Source organism: Streptopelia decaocto, assembly GCF_964273445.1.
Source record: "Streptopelia decaocto genome assembly, chromosome: 6".
Taxonomy (NCBI): domain Eukaryota; kingdom Metazoa; phylum Chordata; class Aves; order Columbiformes; family Columbidae; genus Streptopelia; species Streptopelia decaocto.
Genome location: NC_138660.1, coordinates 17364431 through 17387403, shown reverse-complemented (window position 1 = coordinate 17387403; position 22973 = coordinate 17364431). Strand labels below are relative to the sequence as shown.

The window sequence follows — 22973 nt, the reverse complement described above, 5'->3', positions numbered from 1 at the left end:
AGCTGGTGCTGGTTGGGATCCCACCTGGCTGCAGGCACAGTGTCACAGCACTTGTGCACACAGGCCACTTCAAACAGGTTTTGCAGTTGGCAAAACGAGAACCCAGACCAGAAGCAGCAGTACAAGACAACTGTGGTTTCAAGGCACTAATCACATAAAGTGTTCTACCTGCAGTTTTAAATAGTCCAAGTCCAGACTGGGGGGAAAAAAAGTTTAAATGATGCCTGAAAGATGAGGTTCTAACCAACCTAGGAGCAAGCTGTTGCCTAGAGAAATGGTTCTGCATTCCCTCCTTAAACACATTTCCAAGTGCTTCTTTGCACCATTGCCTGTGAGCAACCACGGGTGATGCCAAAATCAACTCTCCATAGGAGCACATGGTCAAGGAGACAGCAACAAGGTGGCCTTCAATCACTAAGCTGATGGCAAAGCTGCACCCGGCATTCTGCTTCTGAAGTGGAACAATTATTCACAGTTATCAGAGCTCTTTCTGTCATATGTCCCTGCATGAACTGAGCCTAAAGACTCGGAACAGACACAGTCGCAGCAATGGTAGAAGTTTTAAGTATGACTATGGGATATGCAGATAAAGCCAGAGACATGAAAACAGATTCCAGATAGTGATTTCTATCACTCTTGACTTCATAAAAACAAAAACCTTCAAAAAATTACAGTGAAGATTAATAAGAAGCCACCATAGGAGTGTACCAGTTAAAAACACAAACAGGTTGCAAAGCTCCAGAAACAACAGGAGTCCTATAACACAAAGGCTATCATTAGGTCTTCTGTAGTCCTGTTTATTCTAAGCATATAACAGTCCTGCTAATAGTCTTTTGCTTTTACCTGTTCCTTACATGTAAATGCAAATGCTGAAATGTGACCCAAATCCATAAAGCACAATTAACATCACAGGAGTTATTTGATAAAGGAATAAAAGCTGATGAGCTACTCAAAACAAACACTGAAGTAAACAAGTCTGAATCGAGACAGATCAAACGTCTCACCAGTCTTCAGGAGAAGAGTTTTCGGCAAAGATGAAATACCCAAGGTAGGAGATAAATTAGACATTGAATTACAGATCATTTTGTAGCACTTTAGAACTAACTCATTACTGTAGCTAATTAAAATTAATGGGGACTTGCTATTAATTCGAACAGAACAGTATAGTAACAGCTTACAGAAAAAAAAATAAAAGGAAAACAAAGGCAGAGGGACATACTCTAAAATGAGGCATGTTGCCTTAGTCCCATCGACTTCAAGTAGACACAGCAATTTTTATCAACTGAAGATTCCTTTCTTTTCCTGCCAAGATGAGAAATGCTTCAGAGCACACTCATGTAAAAGGATCATCAACCAAACCTTTCTCCAAAATACATTTACACAAATGTTACCAACAACTTCCACAATTTTTTCCTCTAATGATTCTTGGCACATCACTGCTTTCCACTGCTGCAATCCCACGTTATCAGCGTAAGTAACTTCATTCATACCTATGTTTAAAATTTTAGAACTGCCTAGCAAGCTAAGAGATTATGAATCATTCAAGCCATTAAGGCCCAATTACATCAACTGAAATCTGAGCTTCAAAGCATTATTCCAATTTCTCCTTCTGCTCACTCAGCCCCTGCACCTCTTCGAACACAACCTGGCCTTCTCTAGGACCCACTAACTGGCCAGTCAGTTGGCACAGCCTGCCCATCACTCTCATCCTTCAATGTATTTAACAACCATCTCTGTACCTGTGACTTTGTCCTCTCAGCCTCCCAACCTCCTACCATTTCATGAACTGTGTGCTCCTCCTCCTCTGGATCAGACCGAGTCCTGTAACCAGGTCTCTTCTGTGCCTACACTTTATTTCTGCGTGCTCATATCAGTTCAAATATATTTAATTATCATGTATACACTGACACTTGGCTTCACGGTGGATTAATTCAAATTAAAGTGATTAAAATAATCAAATTTAGATTAGCACATGAGGAAACTTAACTTTTTATGTTCTTAATGGCCATTTGCAAAGTGCGATAACCACTAAATCATGCTGATCTGCAATATAACCTTTTAATTTAGCATGTGGTATAGTCCCTAGTTAGACAGTACCATTCGTGTATACATATGCAGATTCTTAACATAAAATTAATGACCAATACAGGTCACTATTTACTAGCTGGTTAAATTTGATATTTATGACTTTTCAAACTGTGCTTGAATGAAAATCAGGATGAATCTGCAAAACAGTATGCTCTGTATTTAGTTAACAGTTACCTAAAAACGAACAAAATACCCTGAACACGTAAGGAAGTTGCTTAACAAAATAGATCTTGCATTTAAAGACAATTCTTTTTTTTTTTTTTTTAAACTCCTCTTTATTTAGTAGGTGAAGTTGAGTGGGCTTGGCTACTACAAGCTTCAAAATTTCAGATTTAGTAGAGTTTTTTGTAGTTTATTTTTTGCTTTTGTTATTACTAAGAAACTTCCAAAAGGAAATCCATTTTCCTATCTTTTCAGCTGATCTCACTCAACTCTGAATAAACCAGTCATGTAATTACGCTGGTCACATGCTAAAATGAAAATAGATTTCTCTGGACTTCTACTGAAGCAGCCGCTTCCAAAATGAGTTTTTCGCACTTCAAACCCCAATTTTGGATGCTTCACCAATCATGTTCACTAGAGCAATGGTTTTATTTCCTCTAAACACTTGACAGTTACGTTGATTGAAAGGTTTGTCTTAGTTTAGGTAATATTAGTACATGACAATATATTACATTCTGAATGCTGATTTATTTTTGAGAAAGCAGTAAAGAATTACTTCAACTTGAACCACTGCACTTTCTCAACCTCAGCTTGCCTTCTCCAGGTATGTGCTACCACCATCTCGGGGTCAAAACAGAATTTAAAAGAATTGTAAATATTTGCTCTCTTCATGGGAAAGCACTGCATGGAGAGGAGGGGGAAAGAGAGGATGTGCAGATAGGGAATTGCAGCAGAATAATTAGAGAGTTTTATCAAGCTGGTAAATGCCTGTGTAGGCAGTCCCTTTGCTCTAAAGGGTATTTCCTAATTAAAAATATGCACCTCATTTTCCAGAGCCTTCCTACTGAAGAAACATCTCCCACCACCGCCCAATTAGATCGAACTGGGTGGCTGGCTGGTTTTGTTGTGTGCATGATAATACAAAGACTCTCCAAGTTCCTGCTCAACAAAGGCTTGTGTGAAACAAGCTTTGAAGACACAATAACATTCCTCTTGCGAGTTTCAAGCCCGGAGGCTAAAAGCACCAAGTAACTATTCATTCTTCCATCTTGAGACACATTCCTAACAGAGTTCAAAGGCCTGAAAAAACATGCCCTAGCTACGTGCCTGCACACCTTCTGAAGGGCTTTTCCCTCCTATCAGAGTTTGCTTGGGAAAGAAGTTTCACACAGAGAAGAATTAAATGTATTTGTGAGCTTTGTTTCATTTTTAAGAACCCTTAAATTGTTTAAAGTACTCAAGACAGTCTTGCATAGAAATCGATCAGCTATGTTAATCCGTTTAAGAATAAAGTTTCACCATCTACCTGTTTAAACTACAAGGTCCATGCATAGCGCACCGATGCCAGCAGATCCCAGCTCTTTAGCTGCTGCTGCCACGGAGCAGCCGTGGGAGGAAGGGCTGTGTGTGCACAGCAGTCCTAAGCGCAAGAGGGATGATTTGGAGCTGTTTGGTTTCCATCACTGCTCTTCTGTTTAGTTTCATCTGCCTTTGTTTTCATCTCAAGCTGGTAAGATAGATATAAACCACACGTGGCTATCCACCCATATTGAGATATCCAAGGAATTCAAGAACATTCTGCATCACGTTCACCAGATGATGATAAAGTCAACAAAATACAAGATTATTTCCAAAATACTGACACTAAAACAAATATTAACTTTCAATGAGAAAAATATTTACAGTTTTCAACGTACAGCTTCCTAAATAAACTGAATTCCTCTTTCTACATGTTATTTTGCTGTTTCTCAGAAATCTGCATGCCATTATCTGCAAAATGAGGGAATACCAACAGTTACTAAATAATACATCAGCCTAACTATAGTTGCCATTAAGTTGTCTGGAACCAGCACAGAGGAACAGCAGAAGCAGGCAGGTGAGAGTAAAGGCAGCGGGGCGAGACCCCCCTTTTCGGTAAAGCGAGCTGGTGAAATCTGCCCAAACATCTCGCGGGACCACACCCCAGATGTGCCAGCCAACCTGCTCCGTGAGATTCCTGAACAACACACAGCAGATAGCAAGTTTCCTTTGTTTGTAATGGTTCTCCATACAACTAAGCTTTAGAAATGCCAAGGTTTCCTTACCTGTATTTCATTTTATGGATGTGATCAAGCAATGAATTATTTAGCACTCATGCACTTTATTTTTCAAAGGACAACTATTTATTATTCTGCAGTTTAGTTGCCACTACTTAAAAAAAAAAAATGAACGGTGTTCTGCGATACAGAAAATCAGAAGTGGACCAAGTGCTAAAAATACCATAACACAGCAAAGCATGAAGGGATGGCAGACTGTGCCTGTGCTTTGCAAGCAAGTAAGTCAAAAAGAGAAATAGGGTAAATGTAGCAGGTTAAAGAGAGGCAATATTTTCACTTTTAGCAAAGCACTTCCTACCTGTACAAAATATATTTTTCATCCTCTTAAGGATTTCAATTAGCCGCTTGAATTTTCACCAGATGAAACTGGTTGTCTGAATTTACCACTACCACAAAAAGGTAAGAGTTGTTCATTTTTCCTTTCATGCAGCCATCGTGCAGATCTTCGTTCCTACCAAAACAAGCAATACATTACCTTACTGACACCTGGGAGCCATTTCAAATGCTCTGCGCGAGCTGAGCTGTCCTACCTCTTTCAAGGGCTGTACAGCTGGGCTACGTGCTGTTGGCCACCCCCATGAAATACAACTGTACTACGAAAGGAAAATCCTCATGGATGTATTCCAAAGTAGAAAAACAAGCAAACAAAACCAAACCAAACCAAACCAAACGAGAACATTGTCTTAGCCTCAACTGACTAAACAACTTGCTAGTTTATTTCCTGATTATTCCATAACATTCTGCTCCATAAATGCCACATTTCACTATTTTTGAAGTATCAAGTAATTTAGAATTACAGGAGAGGAGTCAGCAATTGTGACAGCACAAACCCTTCTGAGGAAAGGAAAATTATTCCCATCTTTCAGAGAGTGTTCAGCCAACATCTCCATCATTTACCTACAGTGCCCGCAGGAGTAAGAAATGGAACAGCCATCATTTCAGCAGAAATGCCCAAACTGTACTTCTCTGGGTATCATCGTTAGAGAACAAGTACCATGAAAAAGCCCGTTGTACCACACCAGCATGAAGGCTCTTGCATACCACGTGCATCACAGCCGACACTGACTCCTAACACCCTGCCGATCACTTCTATAGGAATCATCAAATTAAACCGGGAAGATACTGGAAGTCCACAGTTCGGTAATTTTCACGGTATTTCAGCAAAGTGACTGACGTTCCCCTATGCTGGGGCACCAGCGCTCCCCTGGGGTGCCACACACACAGGGGCCTCGAGCTCCCAGGCTGTCTCTGAGCTGAGAGGTCTCCCTGCCGCTTGTTCCCTGCTCCTCAGGGGTTAAAATTTCCTTTTTTAAGACAGCAATCTTCTTTTCAAAATGAAGGCCAGCTCCGCTCAAGATTAATTACCATCCAGTGTTTTAATCTAAAAGATTCCCTCACTGATACACATAAGCTGTCGCTCTAGATGTCTTTTCGCATCTCTTGTTGACCGCGCAGGGCATGGCAAGCGCGAGTCAGAGCTGCAGAAGTCACAGCTTCAGCCACGGCGCTTCCAGCTCCCACCTCCCTTCCACTCCTCTGCTGTCACTACAAACTGATGAGCGGCGAGAGCCCAGCTGAGACTTGCTGTAAGAGGAGCAACAAACCCCAGCTTACACCTCCCATCTCCGCTTCCTGGGGTTCTTTTACTGTCTCGACCAAGACACATGTCTTCTCCGCAACTCTAGGCCCGGCATTTAAATGTGGATGTTAATAGTGATGCGCAGCCAGTATCTCATGAGGAAAATGAAGGGGGTTTTGGGTTAAGTCTACGATTCAGTGAAGTCAGGGCAGAAGGAAGCCATACAATCCCTGGCTTATTCTCCTCCACTCCACATGTTTGAGCTTTTAACTGCTTCAGGGAACTGTGCCATTGAAGGAAATCTCCCATGCACAGACTAGTTATGTATTTTATTGACTGGTAAAGCAAGCTTATGGAGTTCCTGCCCCACAGTTACGTCTTAACAAATATTTGTGCACCATACTGAAAACCAGACCACTGAAACTGAAGAACCAAGGCTGACAGATACTTCACATTTTTTAAAGCAAGCTTGTCCAATGCTGAGGTGCCCTTGTGGGTTACAAATATCCAGCCTACACAGATGGGGAGGGGAGAAGAAACAGAGTCAATTAAAGCTGTAGATGTTCCCAGACTACAACCTTCCTGCATTTTATAACATGTATCACCAGACAGTTCAAATGTACAAGTACACTTCAACAGCTCTACCAGCTGCAAAGTGTACAGTGCAATTCCATTCTTCTTGAAGCGTATCTTATTTGAAAATTTAACAGGTAAAAAAATGGATTTTTACAACAGTGGACAAAATGTACCCAGGGAAATCTTCTGTGATACACCATGAGAACGGTACATTTCACCCACGGCTCAGGTGGCTGACACCAGATCTTCTAACTAGACTCCCAAATTATTACAAGCAGTTGAACAAACACAAACTTTCACTGTCTCACCTACCTGATCAAAAACTACTCTGAAGAAAATACACTTTGCAACTACCCAAGGTTAAATCTCTAATAATACTCTTCAGATAACATGACCTAGATATGTCAAACATGATCAGAGAGACATATATCAAGACATCTTTTTGTTAGTTAAGAGTGCCAGGTTTATTTAAATCTCCTTTATCTGTTCACACCTTGGCTTTTGTTAGATTCCCCATCATTTCTGCAAGAGGAAAGTAAAGCTGTTAAACTGAAGAATCCTTTTTTTTTAAGTTACCAACGTCTCTTCTTTCTTTACTACCTCTATCTCGTGTATTCAAAACAACAATCATCACAATTGCCATTTATCAAAAACCCAGAATGATGTAAAAGTAGAATAATGCCATTCACTCTTATGAACAGGTACTCTTACATATCAGAGCACACACGGGTGACCAAAAGCCCGCTTCTGGCATTGACAAATTGGCCATTCAGATGTATTTAATATTAACATACTTGTGTTGCAGCTCTCATACAAAGTGAAAAACCTGCTGTAACAAGCCACAATAATTTTGCCATTTGAAATTTTCTCTTACAAGATATTCTTTAAATTAAACAATTTTAAGGAAATCTATACTTACTAATCCATAAGATAAATTATGAAACTAATGAACCTCATTTTTAATTAAATGTAGAACTGTCCAAGCAGTAGAGTGTAAAGAACTAAATACTGCAGTTAAAGAACCTGTGTGAATGTAGTTCTCCTTTCATCGTATGCATTTTATTAAAGCAAAGGGGTTTAATGTTAAAATTCACTCATTTATTTTACACTTAATTCAGATTCCTACCTGTGGTTTATTGCTGTGGTTGTGACAAGGATGCTACAAGACAAAGAACTCAGGAAAGAAGAACCGGAGAAAAATTCTGCTTACCTTACTATGCACATCACCCTGTTAAGGTCAGCAGAATATCCAAATAATATTAAAAAAAAAAAAATCCAAGAAAGGAACCCATGTACCTCCTAAACAGACTGTCTGTCCAGTAATAAAGATGAAAGGAAACACACAGAAGTAAAATCACCTTCAGAAAAGTGCAGTCCATGCAAAATGAGCACCTCTAGAATAAACTCTCTGTATATATCCAGGCCCTTTGCATTTCCCCACACTCACCCTCAAACTTTCACGTGCAGCCATCGCAGCTCCCTTTAGATCACCAACACTTCGCCATTCTCTCCACCCACAACATTGTACCACAGCTTCTGTGTCCCCCAAGTAATGTCTGTCTCTCATTTCTACCTCCCTTCCGTACCAGTCTCTACAACCATTCCCAGCCTGTACCTCCAATTTCCCATTATCTTATCTCAGCATCCCACAGTCTCTCCTCCGGCCACAGCACAGGTCCCACGAACAGCATCTCCCCCTGCTTCCTCCTGTCTCTTAAGAGTGCTGTATTTCCTAACTCTGACAATCAAACGCAGTAATTAGTTCCCAATGAAGCATGGCACAGAGGGAAAATCTAGTATGAAATTAGTTTTGGAAGAGAACATCTATTTCTCTTCCACATCACTGGACACCAAAATATTTTTTTTAAAAGCATATGTTGACTAGTAACTTTCCTTACACAATAATCAGTACTGAACAAATCCACTTTCAGAGCTTCAATAAACTGAAAAACAAACAAACTTTTTTCACAAACAAGCTCTTACATAGTTGCTGCAACTTGTTCAAAAGAACATTCAAGTGCTTTTCACTTCCTGTACTTGCACCATATATTTATAAAGTCATTAAAACTGTACAGTCCTAATGAATATGAAAATTACAGCTACCATAAAGCATTCCTGAAACAATGCAACATACTGAAGGAATCGGCCAAATAACATTCCTGCTCCACAATTGCTCACTGCATTTTATTTAAAAGTTGCAATTCTCTATCTATGAGCGTTATCTAAGGAAATATATGATCTCTCCACAATTGCTAGTTGAAAATGAGCATCATCCTTGCCCTGCTAAGTCCTATTTCATTTTCAAATTTAAACCACGTTCAGAAATCAGTTTAAACATTGACTAAATATGAAACCTGTGTGCTAAAGAAGTCCAGATAGTACTTCGTAATCAACTGAATTGGTTTATAAATCATACAATTCCAATTTTTAAGGCAGGAAAACAAAAAAGAAAAGTCCTAAGAAACTTGTCATTAAAATCAATGTGGGGGTGGGGGAATAATCAATACTACCATTGAATGTAGCTAGATTAAAGGAACTGATCTACTCTCTAAATCACAAAAAAAAAAAATCCAACAAACCCTCAAAAAACCTGAAAACATTAATTATAGGCTTGTGGTCTCGTTAAAGAGGAGAACTGCTAATACACAGGTATGTGGAGACACAGGCTCAATTTTGGCAAATAATTAGATATGGGGAAAAACTGGTGTGTGCATAAGTAAGAAATGCACTGTTTTGTCTAAAGTAACACCCATAAAGCATGGAAAACTTTCATAATTTCCTGGTATTTACCTTGGTCCTGGCCCAAAACTACAGAAACTTCTTTCAGTTCTGGAAACAACCTCCCCAAAAACCTTAATTTAATTGTGCACATCTTCTTTTGGCATTTGCTGCATTTCAGTTTTTCCACCTTAACTTTTTAACTTGAGGAAACAAACCCAACTACTGAAAGCTATTAAAGAAATAAAATTAAAAGCAAACAATGTCCCCCCCGCAAAAAAAAAAAAAAAATCCAGGTATATTATACAAGAATTACATGAATAATTTTCTGTTAACCATCTTGTATTTTCATGAGACTAAAACAAATGTTTAGCTCTTCCCCTCAGAAGTGCTTTAACTGGAACCAGAAAAAAGACATAACAACCACACAGATGCCATTGCACTGTATTCCCATTGTAGTGTATTCCATTTTCTTACATCACCAAAAAAACCCAAACCACCCATGCACTGGGTAAAATAGGCATCATTAAATCTGCGAGTGAGCCAAGTTTCCACTTGCTCACACTACACATATTCTGTTCGCTGTTATTAGCACTCACTTTCACGAGTTCTTAGACTCATCAACAAAATGGAAATGAGGCAGGGGAGTAATGGCTTTGCTTTGAAGATTCAGAGATCAAAGCCACATACCTGGATTCATGCTACTATCCTACTACAGCCTTTCCTGTTTCTCCGGAGCCAATGTCTAATAGTTTCCTTTTTGGAATATTTTTTGACTATGTCCTCAGAACACAAGCTATCAGCGGTTCATCTTCAAAACCCCTGCTCATTCTAGAAGCCTTCTCACAACAATCCGCAAAGCAGGATCCACAACACACCCACAACTGCTGCTCATTGCTGCATGCAAAACTTCAAGCAGGAGGAAAACACCTTCCAGCAGCAGGGCTCTCCCTGCACCCCAGCTCTCGCCTCACTGTCTCCGTGCCACGGGCTGCTGCTTCCCAGCACGATTTGGCCACTGCAGCAATGTGGCCTTCCAGCTACAGTGTGAAAATGCACCCGGCAGAGGATGCAGGCACCAAGGAGTCACTGGCCAGCCTGGGCGCAGGCGGCAGTGCGCAGGGCTCTGACACAGAGGGAAGCGCCTAAGCAAGGAGCAGGCAGGACTGTGCTGAAACTGCTGCACTTCAACAGGGTAAGAGAAGAGAGCTGGACAGAACAGGGCAGGGCCAGCTAGTCCCAAACAGCCAAGAATATATGACAGCGGAGGCAATGGGATTGGAGAGTGCAGAGGAATGCTGTGGGTGCAAGAGAAATGTTTTTTAATTACCTTTGGAAAGCAATAGGATTATTTCAGCCAGTATCTTTAATGTTAGGTGAAGTAAGCACATTTGAAAGAGGTTAAAGTATTTCAGACTATAATGCCTCCGTAACTTGAGGGCAGCTGCGGCAGAAGACAGTGGAGCAGGGAAGAGGAGTTAGCTAGCTTGCAGCAAAGCAGCAACAACCATTTTACCTATTAGGAGATGAATGGCCAACATTTGGAGCCCCTGTCTTGTGGTCTAGAACAACAGAAAATTCCAGAATGGATAAAACAAGAGTTATCCAGATAGTTTGGGCCTTTGGGGTGGGGTGGAAGGCTGCTCTATGGAGAGGAGGAACAAAAAAAAAAAGAACATATGCAGTCCCTTTGCCACTTCTGAGATTAAAAGTATAAATAATAACCCATGGAAGAGATGGGGAGCAAAGAAAGGGTACTTAACACAGCCTTCCCCATCCCTTGTTCTGATACCTGCAGCTTCATCTCTCCCTTCCCAGGTTGAGATGTTCTCTCTGCTGTACCTGCAAACATACCAAGGTGGTTTTCTTTCCTCTTGCACGTTGCTCATACACCAAGAGAAGAAACAACAATGGCAGCCTCCCCACTGTCAGCAGAGCCCGAGCAGCCTCACCTGCCAGGAGGAGCAGGGGGAAGCTGAGGCTGCGGCAGCACCGCCTGCCCAGCTGCTCCTGGGAAAGGGCCGGCAGAGCTGCAGGGAAACCAGAGAACCCTCACTGCACATGGGGTTCTCAGGAGAATGGCTTAGCTGAAGGTGCTCAACTTTTTTTGCCGTGTGCAAACAGACTGTTTGTAGGCCTGTAAATCACTCACCTCCAGGTAGATTTTCCCAAGAATGGCATAAGTCATAACCTACGTGGGCCAATTCCTCTGTCAAACTTAAGTTCCACCTCCAACACGAAAAAGCACGAGGACAAATCAATAAACAGCTGTAAAAATTGTTTAACACAGACAAAAACGTGGGGTTTTTTTTTTCCTTGACACACTCAACAACGTATGAACTAGTCACGCTGAATTTTGTGAGGAAAGTTTCAGGTGATGGGGAGAAGTCTAGCCTGGGAAATAAGAGTCCAAAGGGTTAATGTTTGAGAACGCTACAAGCAACTAACACAGTTTCATAGTGGGAAGGGAAAGGGAACAGCCATGGCTACAAACTCCACATATAATTATAACCTGACTCTTCCCCTGCCTCCCAGAAGAAGCTGTGCTTGCTCAGTCCAATCCTAATTTGGGGAAATAAGAACTGCCATCAAACAGCAATTACTCTGTTAGAAACTATCTTTCACAATGCTGTTCTGAAAAACATCTGCATATTTTTCAGCACGTCCTTATATCAGGTCTTTCACATCCTTATCCTCCACTCAACAGCACAATCACAGCAGGTGTGTCTACCTACCACCACGACAGAGAACATTGCCACGGCTTTTATGTGAAAGACAACACACAGGATCAAGTAAGTTGTCTACAGCAAAAGTAAACAGTGTATTTGGAAAAAAACTGTGCAAGTAAACAGTTATGACCCTGCTCCCCTCAACCTGCACTCTCATACTGTTGCACACGTTTATAATTTATCCACATGCTGACAGAGGATTTTCTCTCGCATTTGTTCCCTCAATCTTAGCATATAACGGGGTAGGGAGGTGGGGAAAGTGATGCTCCTAACAATGTGACTTATAGCACAATAAGCCACATCCTCTGGCAAAAATCTCCTCGCAGAGAGTTCGTAACACCAATGCTGCCCTAGGCAGACACAGATTTCTAAAGGAAGTAGAGGGATCTCCAAGACAGTCTAGACAAGCTCTTGCAAGCACATCCCAGAACAGAGAAAGGGTGTGGCCGTGTAAATCTGCTCACAGACAATGTATTGTGACAGCCAACACACTCCTGTCAGATATCCACAGAAACAATCATTTCCTACCTGTTACCACTTGAACCAGGCCAGCAAAATCTGCTCTTATCTTAAAATTTACCTCAAACTTTGAAATTACCCTTGTCCTCATAGGTCACATAAGATTAACACCTAACATTGCATTGTTCTACCTGGTTAACTGCAGCAACCCCTAAGCAGCAAATGAGAAGAGGCTGTTTTGCTTTTTTTTCAGGTTATAAGGATGCAAAATGTATAAAAATGGTGAACATATGATCCCAGGCATCTTACCAAGAGCAGCCCTCAGCATTTCTTTGAGCTGAGGGAACAAGCAATACAAATAGGAAGTTTATTACACTTAGGAAGTAAAAGGTGGTATAAAATTCACCCCTTATGCTGTTACACGCATTCATAATAACTACTCATACTACTGTGATTGTTGCTGCTCAAGTATGTAGAAAACTGCTAAACATCAAGTGTTGCAACAAAATTAACTGGGTAACTATCTACTGCTAGTGCTTGTCTGCACCAAAACAACCTTCCCCATTCATGAAAGGACTCACATAGGTGCACTGTACTTTGTGAGCTCTAAACAAGATATGTTATGTACAGCATGAAGTTTCCACGTAGCAGAAACACTGCAGTGCTTGCAACTATGCTTCCACTCATCTTACACGCCTGTAATCAATGTGCAACAGCCTGGCAGAAGTTTTTCCCAAGTTAAAAATGAAAAGCTTCAAGGAAAAATAGAACACATCAGTCAATGTCAAAGACACAGTTCACACAGCCCATTTCTTATGCAGTTTGTAACACTCTTGTGAGCATGGGACAGCCGTGCTTAGTATCAGCTGAAACACAAGTGACAGATAAAATGCTCTGAAGGTTTTGAAGGTTGTTTTCAAATTCACAGCACCTTCTGAACAAAACTGAATTAACACTCATCACAGCCCCGAGGCAGAGGCCGTTAGCCGTGTTTTGCACTTGGGAAAGCAAGAGCTGGCGTGGCCACAAGAGTGATTACTGACCAAACCAGGATTACAATGGGAGTTGCCTGTTTCCAGTTCCATGCTACAGCTAACTCACTTCTCTCCCCGACACACACTTTTGAAGCGCACCTAGTTCCAAAAAGTAAAGAAATGTGACAACAGGGTAAGCACAGTATAGTGTCCCCATCAGAAGAGGAGCATCCAGGTGTGCTCTGGAAACAACCCCGCCCATCCGTGCAGGTGTGGGCCAGCGGCCGGGACACCCGCAGGGACGCTGTGCTCCCGGATGCTTCTGCCACTAAAACATGCTGCAGATATTAAGGCAAAAACGCACGACGCTACTACCCTAACGTGTCACAGCCACCGCTGCTCGCCCGGAGGGACAACACCGCCAAACCCGGCCGCCCCACGCTTGGCGAGCCCGCAGTGCCCGCGGGAGGGGATGGCAGCCAGCAGCCCTGGGCCGCCGTCCCCCGGCCTTCTCCCCTCACAGGGACGCCCGGGGCCGTTCAGCTCCCAGAGCGGAGCCGCGGCTCCCTCGCCCCGGGCTCACCTTCCCCGGCGGGCACTCGACTCCTACATCTCCTCCCGCTTCTGGAAGCTGATGCTGGCGTACGCGCTCAAGTCGTCGCTGGCGTGGCCGCTCCCGCGAGGCTGGCCCGGAGCCTTCGGCGGCGGCTGCTTCCCCCCCGGCAGAGCGGCGCCCTCGGCGGAGGGGTGCAGGTGGTGGCGGCGGTGGCTGCAGTCTTTCACCAAGTCCAGGTCGATGTAGTTCAGCCCGTTCTCCAGGGCGGGCGCGGCCCCCGGCTCCCGGCGGGCAGCGGGGGCGCCGGCCGCCTCCCCCGCGGCGGGCCGCAGCCAGACGTTCTCGAAGGAGGCCGAGCTGTGGCGCTTCACCTCCTCGGCGCCCCCCGCGCCGCCGCAGGGGAACGGCGCCCCGAGCCCGCCGCTGCCCGCCGCTCCGCGGGCTGCGCTCGGCGTGGACGAGAAGGTCTCGGAGCTGTGCCGCCGCCGGCCGCCCTGCGGGTCGGCGCGGATCACCTTGGCGCTCTGGTTGCGGCCGGGGCTCAGGCTGACGCGGGTGAAGGCGCTGCCCGCACCGGGGCCCCCGAGCAGCGAGGAGGAGCGCGGAGGCGCCACCGACAGCTCGGCCGGCGGCCGCGGCAGCTCCGGGGAAGCCGTCGGCGCCGACGCCGGTGGGGGCTTCTCAGCGGCGGAGCGGCCCGCCCGCACGTCGGCGTAGCTGAGCAGGAGGGCGGGCGACGACGGGGAAGGGCTGTCGGCGCAGTCCGAGCAGGAGCCCCCGGCGGCGGCGGCGCCCCCCAGCTGCATCGTAACGTAGTCCCGGCCGCCGGGGGCCGCGCCTCGGCCGGGCCGGGCTGCGGGGGCCGCCCGCGCGGCGACAAAGGCGCCGGGGCAGGGGGCCCGCGGGGGCCCCAGATCCATGTTCATGTACTCCTCGGCGCCCTCGTTGCCCGGCGGCGGCAAACCCAGCCCCAGGGCGGCCGAGGGGAAGGCCGGCTTGTCGCCGGCGATGAACTCGATGTTGACGTACTCGCCGGGGCTCTTGGGCTCCGGGGGCAGGAGCAACGGGGGCTGCTCCCGGGCCCGCGGCAGAGTGCTGGCCTTGGGGCCGCCCAGTGACAGCCGCGTGGGTCGCGCCAGGCGGCCCTTGTTGGTCTGTACGGCCGTGTCCACTTTGCGCGGGGGCTGCGCTTGCAGCGGGGGGCCGCCCTCGGTGCCACCACCAACGCCACCCAAGCTGTCGCTGCTGGTGGAGGAGGATGAGTCCTCAGCCGCGTACAGGAGGCGACCAGAGCCAAGAGCGATGCGGGGCTGGGGGCTGCCCTCCTCGCCCACTACCGCCGGCCCGCTGCCACCCCGCCGATGCACGTGCTTGAAGGAGCGTGGCAGCGAGAAGTAGGAGTAGATGGGTTTGTGATGGGCCGTAGCAGCAGCCTCCTCAATGCCTGGCTGCCCTGCACCCCCGAAGTAGCAGTCAGGTGGGGTACTGGTGGTGGAGCCACTGGCTGGGGACATGTTGATATAGTCACTGCCGCCACAGGGGAGCTTCCCTTCGTTGCTCTCCACTGAGAGTTTCAGGTGGTGGCCAGCGCCATTTGTCCAGATCTTGCCATAGCCCGCAGAGCCACTGTCAGGGGAGTAGCTGCTGCTGGGGGACATCATCATGTAGCCATTGGAGTCCACCGTGGCTGGAGGGTGGCGGCCTCCCCTGCCAGGGTTGATGATCTGCTGTGGGGCCGACACACTCTTAGGGCTCATGGGCATGTAGTCACCACCCTTGGGAGGCCCCTCACCACTAGGCACAGGGGCTACACCAGGTGACATGGGCATGTAGCCGTCATCCATGTGCGGGGCAGAGTTGGTCCGATGATGGCCACTGTCCAGGTGGTGCATCTCTAGACACTCCTCTGGGTAGGAGTGAGTGGGCACAAAGGCCGAGTGCCGGTAGGAGGGCAGACGGCTGCTGCCACAGGGGTAAGAAGGCAGCATCTCCGTGTACTCCTCAATGGAGGCCACTGAAGACTGTGAGGGTGTCTTCTGGTGGGAGATGGTGGGCGACGTGCCTGCAGAGTGAGTCCGCTTCCTAAATGTCTTCTCCAAGTCAGCAACCTCCTCGCTACCACCTCGAGGCGTACTAGGGTAGCGGGGCTGCTGCTGCGGGTGGCAGGTGCGTGGGATGAAGTGGCCATTGGGGGCTGCCAGGCTGCAGCAAGAGGGGGTGGCCTTCCCCCCCATGCAGATGTAGTTGAGCTCTTCATCGCCCCGAGCTGGTGGGGTGTGTCCCAATGAATCTGGGGTCACACTGCGGAAAGAGCTGCGAAAGTCACATGGGCTGGAACCATACTCATCAGAAGAAATAAATCCACCATCGCTAGGGGAGCCAGAAACTGAAGCACTAGACCTTCGTGGAAACAGGCAGTCTGATGTGGAGCCGTGGCCACTAGTGCTGCTGGATGACAGGCTGACGGGACTGGTGGCTGAAGGAGAGCAGCGCGAGGAAGGCATTGGGATGGACCGGCTGTGATTGAGTGGAGGATGGAGCCTGGAGTTGCCACGGTGTCTATGCGAATGGGTTCGGTTGGCACTGGGACTAACTGGGCTACCATCCACAGAGGCAGGTCTTGACATCGTGCCCTCCCCGTCACTTGATGCTCGAACCCGGAAAGAGCTGGGTTTGCCACCCGTACCTCCACCCCCACCACCGGCAGGAGAGGTGGCCGTGACGCTCTCAGTCCTGGACCGGCGACTGAGCCCCACTTGGCTGGGTGGAGGGTTGTTGACATGGTGCCTGCTGCGAAGGGGCACAGAGATGGGGTTGGAACAGTTTGAGGAGGACTGGCTCTTGCTGCGGGGCCGGAATTCCTCACTCATGGCTCGCATGGCCTCCAGGATGGTTTCATGCATGTTCTGCGCTACCACCGAGTCATCCACCTGCATCCAGAACTCACCAGGCCCAGTGACAGCCGAGCGCCCCACCTCAATGAAGAAGAAGTTCTCAGAGTGACCACAGCGGCGGATATTGAGCAGCTGCAGCACCACAGCAGCCGCATCTGAATTCAGTTTCACAAAGCTGATGGTCTTGTTAGTCAGGCACAGGCGGTAGATGCCAATCAGGTTCTTTGTCTGACCTAGGCCCTTAGGCTTCAGAATTACTTGCCAAACTTCCTTAAAAGCTGGGCCAGGGGCTACCTCACCATAGCCATCCTCACCTGCTTCCCCCAGTCCGGCGCTGCTGCCTCCAAAGGTGACATCGCTGTGGTGGTGGTGGTGGTGGTGATGGAGGTGGTGGTGGCCCTTGGCCCTGTTGTGCAACTGCAGCAGTGCTTGGTACCAGCTCTCCTGTTCAGGCTCGCTGTCAGCTGCAATGGCAAAGTGCTCGTCCTTGGTGTAGAGGGCCACCAGGTGCTTGTTCTTGGAGTCAGCCCGTTTGTTGATATTGAAGCAGCTTTCCAGTGGGATGGAGCGCTTGGGGGCCCCTGACTTGTGTCTCCATTTCTTCTCATTCTCGTAATACTCCAGCCGGGCGGGTCCAGACTCGCTGGCTGCCCTCAGCACGAAAAAGCGTTTATGCATGCTCTTGGGTTTGCGCAAGTAACCCACCTTTCTGACATCTGAGAAGAAGCCCTCGTTGTTATCTGTGGGGCTAGCCATGATGAGAGGCGGTGGAGCTGCTACTGCAGCTAGCAGTCCACAAGACCCCAAAACAGCCAAGCCAGTCGGAAAAGGCAACTACCTAAAATAAAATTCACGCAACAATTAAAAAAAAAAAAAAAAGGGAAAAAAAGGCAAAATAGCTCAGGATCCCCTTTTGAGAGTGGGACGGGGGAGGGACAGAAGCAGGGTGAGAGCAGCTGTTCAGCGGCAGAAGCAGCTTCCAGCACCAAATTGGAGTTTGCGTTGCTGTTTATGCCCAAATCACCCCTAGATGGGTAAGCGTGCCCTTAAAAAGTCCAGTCCCGATCAGTCCAGGCGAAAGTCTCGTCCCAGGAGCAGCCGCCGGGAAAGAGAAACGCATCTTCCCTCGCAGGGTCGGGCTCCGGCGGGGCCGGGTGCGGGCGGGGGTCCCTTCGTCCGCTCCCCGCACCCCTTCCCCGTCTCAAGTTTGCCTCCGAGAGTAGCGATTTCTGTTGCAGATTAAATATCCTCTTGGGGGCGGAGATTGTTTTGCAAAGTCCGGGGTTTGCACCCAAAAATACACGCTGCTTTCCCCCTCTCTTCCCCTTCACCCAAAAAAGAGAAAAAGCAAAAAAAAAAAAAAAAGACAAAAAAAAAAGCAGCCTCCCACAACACAATCCCCTTCTTCCCCAAATATCAGCGCTGAGGTTGCTGCTGCTGCCGCTCGTGTGCGCGGAGGCGGCTGGCGACCCCATTCAGTCCCATCTCGTTAGGCAGAGAAAGTGCCATTTCCACACGCGGCAGCCCGGCAGCGGCGGGAGGGGAGGCAGCCCAAGTGCCGACGGAACATCCTCTCTTCCTCCTCCTCTTCATTCCAGTCGGCAGCGCCTCAGCGGCCGGCGGCGCGGCCCCCTCCCGTGCCCCAGGCCGGCGGGGGAGCGGGCACCGCCGCGGCGACTCCCTCTCCGGCGGCTTCTTCGCGGAGTTTCCCGGCGCCCCGCACCAAAACAGGCGGCGGGGTCGGCGCTCGCCCGTCCAGCCCCCTCCGCCCGCCGCCGCGGCTCAGGCTCACTCCAAGGAGAACAACACGTGACGGCGCCAGTGCGTGGACCATCCCCGGAGCCGCCGCCGCCAGGCTCCCGGCCAGCCCAGCGCCGCGGCCCCGCGGCCCGCCCCGGCGCTCTCCGCCCTCCCTCCCTGCCCTCATTCAGCGCGGCCGCGGGGGCCGCCACCACCGGGCCCGGCCCCGCTCCGCACCACCCGCCGGGGGCCGCGCCCCCATTGGTGCCGCCGCCTGTCCGTCACGGCGGCGGCGGGGGGCGGCACCCGGCCAGGCTGAGGCGCGGCGCGTAGTAAGGAGGCGTAGACGCCATTCAGCGGCGTGTTATTTATAACCGCCGCCGGCAGCCTCTGCAGTGGCGCGGCTTTCGCCGCGGCGGGCCCGGCGGGGCGGAGAGCGCCCTCCCGCCGCCCTCCCCGCAGCCCTTGTCGTCGGCTCCGCACGGCGGGCAGGCCCGAGCGTGGGGCCGCCGCCGGCGTTAACCGCCACCCCTCGGGGCGAGGCCGCCGCGCAGGGAACGGGGCCGGCGCGGCTGCAGCGGCTGGGCCGGTTCCTTCCCTCCCTCCCGCCACCCGGGGCCGAGCTGCTGGGCGGACGTGCTTTTTCCGCCCGGCTGGGGCTCGTTCCGCTCCTCGGCAGCCGCTTCCGGCGAATACGTGTGCCGGAGCGGCGCGTCCTCCGCGCTGCCGCTGCGGTGGTTCCCCGCACAGAGCCCCGGCGAGGACCGGGGGCTGGCCCTGCCCCGCGGCGTGCGGCTGGGGAAGGGCCCCCGAAGAGCTTTCCCCGCGTAGCGTCAAGCAGTTAACTACATCTCCCCGCATCATTATATGCTAAATTAAACTGAATAGTCAATGCAATCTGCTGTTTACAGGGCTGAAATGTACCGTACGCATAACTTCTACCGCTTTAAGTAGGAAACAAGTGTTGCGAGCTAAGTCTAAAAAATAAATTGCTCAATGCTGCCATCTCCAGGACAATCCAACATGGTCCCTGTTCATCTCTTCTGCATTCACGAGAGAGGACCTGCTTCGACGTTTTACCTTCTGGAGTCGTTCTGTTTTTCCCAGCCCCATTTCTTCTGCCTGGTGATCTCGGACACCCCCTGCAATGCCGTCGAGTTTTAATTTGCCCTCTGCCAGCCCTGCCCTGCCAGAGCCGGCTGCTTCCCCCCTGGTTAGAGGTGAAAGCATGACAGCAATGCTGCTGCCTTCTCTTAAGGTTGAAATGCCATATAAAATGATAGTTTTGTTTGGATTTATGGAACAAGTAAGTTAGAGGCTTTTCTAATGCATCTGCATTACAAAGCATGTTGTCAGGGAGATTGTGGCTGTGCAGTTGAGACCAGAAGTTAGCTGGTCAAAAGGTGAAAAATTCCCCTGAAATGGTTGCAGAAAAAATATGGAGAACCTAGAAAGGACAAGAAGCAGCACTGCAAGCCACCCCCTCATGTCATCCTATAGTTAACACCATAAACCACAGCACTGTTTAAAGGTGGTTACCAAACACAGGATGACAACTTGTAATGTAGGAGCACAGCTTCATTCCATTCATACCACGTCATGTCCACAGTGCACGGGCAGTGTATTTAAATGTGCTCCATTCATCTTGGGAACATGCTCTTCAATAATAACTAATTTTGCAGATACAATGAAATTTGGTTGTTCTTATCTGCTTTTCAAGGGGATTCAGTACATTTCCCAGAAGTGTTTTCAAACTTTATATACAGATTCATGTCCTTCATTCCAGCAGAAATAAGAGACAAAAACTAATATTTTCAGCATATTTTGAAAACTATATTTTTAGAGATAGTTTGCATCACACCAGGTCACATCTTTCTTGCTCTTAGAATTCCAAAGCTCTAAAGTACTGCACTTCTCTGTAAAGTGCATAAATGTGCAAACCAGCACACCAGAGAAAACATACACTTGCTTTTTCTATTTAAATACTCCCCCTGCTTTGACAGTGAGCTACTGAGAATTCAGGTTGGACAATTAATTCAAAAGGGGTTCACATACTAGAATATCCTGGCATAAAATCAAGACACTTCATTCCCTATATAAATACCCATGGCTATCACACATCGCTATCTCTCTATATGAAAAATTCAGTTTCAATAAACATGAATGAAATGTAGGTTGCTATTTTAGTATCCATGTCCAAACCCTAAAATCCATACAAGCAAGTTTCTGCAGTACCCTTCATCTCCATATTCAGATCACACACCTCAGAACATACTGGAACTAACCATTCTTTCAGAGACAATATATTCCTTTACCTCCTCTACATCAAATTAGAACAGAACAGATAAGGATCAAAGTTCCGATTTTTTATCTGCCTTAGTAAGTGGCTGAAGATGAATTTAGCATATGGTAATCCCATGAGGCATAAAATGCTCAAAACAATTAGTTCCTATTGTGTCACTACTGAACCTGGCAGAGTAGATAGGTAAAGGCCATGAGATAATCAAAACTTGTGTTTTGGTAATGCTGCATTGGCAGAATGGCATCTCAGGAAGGCCACTGTGAGCACCCAAAAGTAACTAAACATGTAATGCTGCTCTAAATTACAATAAAGACTAGTTTCTCTTGAAGCCACCTTCACCTGTTCACATATAGACTCTCAGCTAGCTGCAAAAAAAAAAAAGAGGGTTTGGGTAAATGAAAAATGGAGTGAAAGCTGGAGTTAAGATTAAACATATGCCCTTAATGCAATAAGAAAACACCACCAATTTTCATTTATCTTTTCAGGTGACACTCACACACTGTTGGTTTTTCTTTTCCTCCACGGTCAGCTGCTTTTATTGCTCTTTTTTTTCCAGCCTTTTTCTCTCCTCTTGACACATCTCTATGCACTTCGCTCAGTTTTCTATGTACCTGACTGCTCTGTTAAAAGGGTGTTAGTCGTCGTCTTATTTTCTTCTCAACTTTTAGGGTCCACTGAAAGTCTAACTCAGTAGGACAAAAACCAAAAGAAACATTCCCCAAAGGCAAAGTTTCATCACTGTAAGCCTGTAAGAAAAGCAGCATGACGACTCTTTCATCAGCTTGGTCAATTCACCCTCCAGACCCAACTGACTGACAAAGTCTCTTAGTGTAACCCCCACTCCAGCTCTTCCTCAAACACTTGATCTCATCTTCCACCTCCAGCTCCTCAGTTAAAATAATTGTGAAAAACTCTACTTCTGGACAGAATCTCATGAAAAAATAAACAGGTCAGGAAATCAAAACTTTCTGAACATTATTTTCTTCCATTTCCTTCTGAGTTTGAGTCAAATTGTCTAGCAGGAGAAATGAGTCACTCTGCAAGGGAAGGGCAGCTGGGTGCCGGGGCAGTGACCTCCCCAGGGGCAGCCCACTCCTGGTGCACACAAACAAGGTGAGCAGAGCAAGCCACCGACAGAACCCAGGATCACACAAGAGGTGAGGTTGCGAGGGACCTCTGGACATCATCCAGTCCACCCTCTGCCCCCATTTTAAGCAGGGTAAAGCACAGCAAGTTACTCAGGTCCTTATCCAGTTGGGTTTTGATTACCTCCAAGGATGGAGATCCAACAAACTCCCTGGGCAACCTGCTCCAGTGTTTGACCAGCCTCACAGCAGGAAAGATTTTTTTTTTCTTACAGAATTCCCTGTATTTCAGTTTGTGCCCATTGCCTTTTGTCCTGACACTGAGCACCATGGAGAAAAGCCTGAGTCTGTGTCCCTCCCATCACATGGACACAGTTATGTTCTGGCCATCATTCCAATGTTAATTTGATTGCATATTTTATTTATTTAAGCTCATTTGCAGTATTTGTTTTTCTACATTCAACATTAAGGATGAAACTTGTGTAACTCCTCCTTCAAAAATAGTGTAGTTGACTCTAAACTAGTTAAATCATTACTTAAGTAAACAAGTTGTTTAATTTCTCTGTTAAAAGAATGGTAGTAATATCATTATTACAATGGAAATGCAGAACAACAGATCTTATGGCCCTGACTTCTACTGTCATCTCTTTTAGGCAAATCAAGAGCACAGATGGAATGACTAATTAGAATCTTCAAATGTATTACATTATGAACAGTAAGCATATCTGATTATTAGCAGCTGTATTCCACTGTATCACAGTAACTAGAACTAGAAAAGTCTAAGTCATCATTTCCACACCTCACTTATTAGGATTGTTTCTATAGTGTATTCTTCACTTCATGTATAAAACAGTTCTACTCATATCAGCATTTAGAGAACATACATCAATTATATGAAATATTTAAGTCATGTTCTTGTGATCGGTTAACCAACTTTGCTCTTAAACATACTATTCAGTCATACAGATTTTTTTTTTAAATTTTCCTACCTCCCTGTGTACCTTTGTATGTCTCT

General features: G+C 47.2%; 1 protein-coding gene across 1 annotated transcript in view; it reads right to left on the bottom strand.

Moving 5' to 3' along the window:
- The window catches only part of IRS1 (insulin receptor substrate 1), a 52640-nt gene extending 33941 nt beyond the window's left edge, over positions 1–18699 (bottom strand). Inside the window, exon 1 of the mRNA XM_082057225.1 lies at positions 13965–18699. Coding sequence (XP_081913351.1) covers positions 13988–17587 — 3600 coding nt within the window. The 5' untranslated portion in view covers positions 17588–18699 and the 3' untranslated portion in view covers positions 13965–13987. The remainder of the gene's footprint in view (positions 1–13964) is intronic.
- Between the last annotated feature and the right edge of the window lie 4274 nt (positions 18700–22973).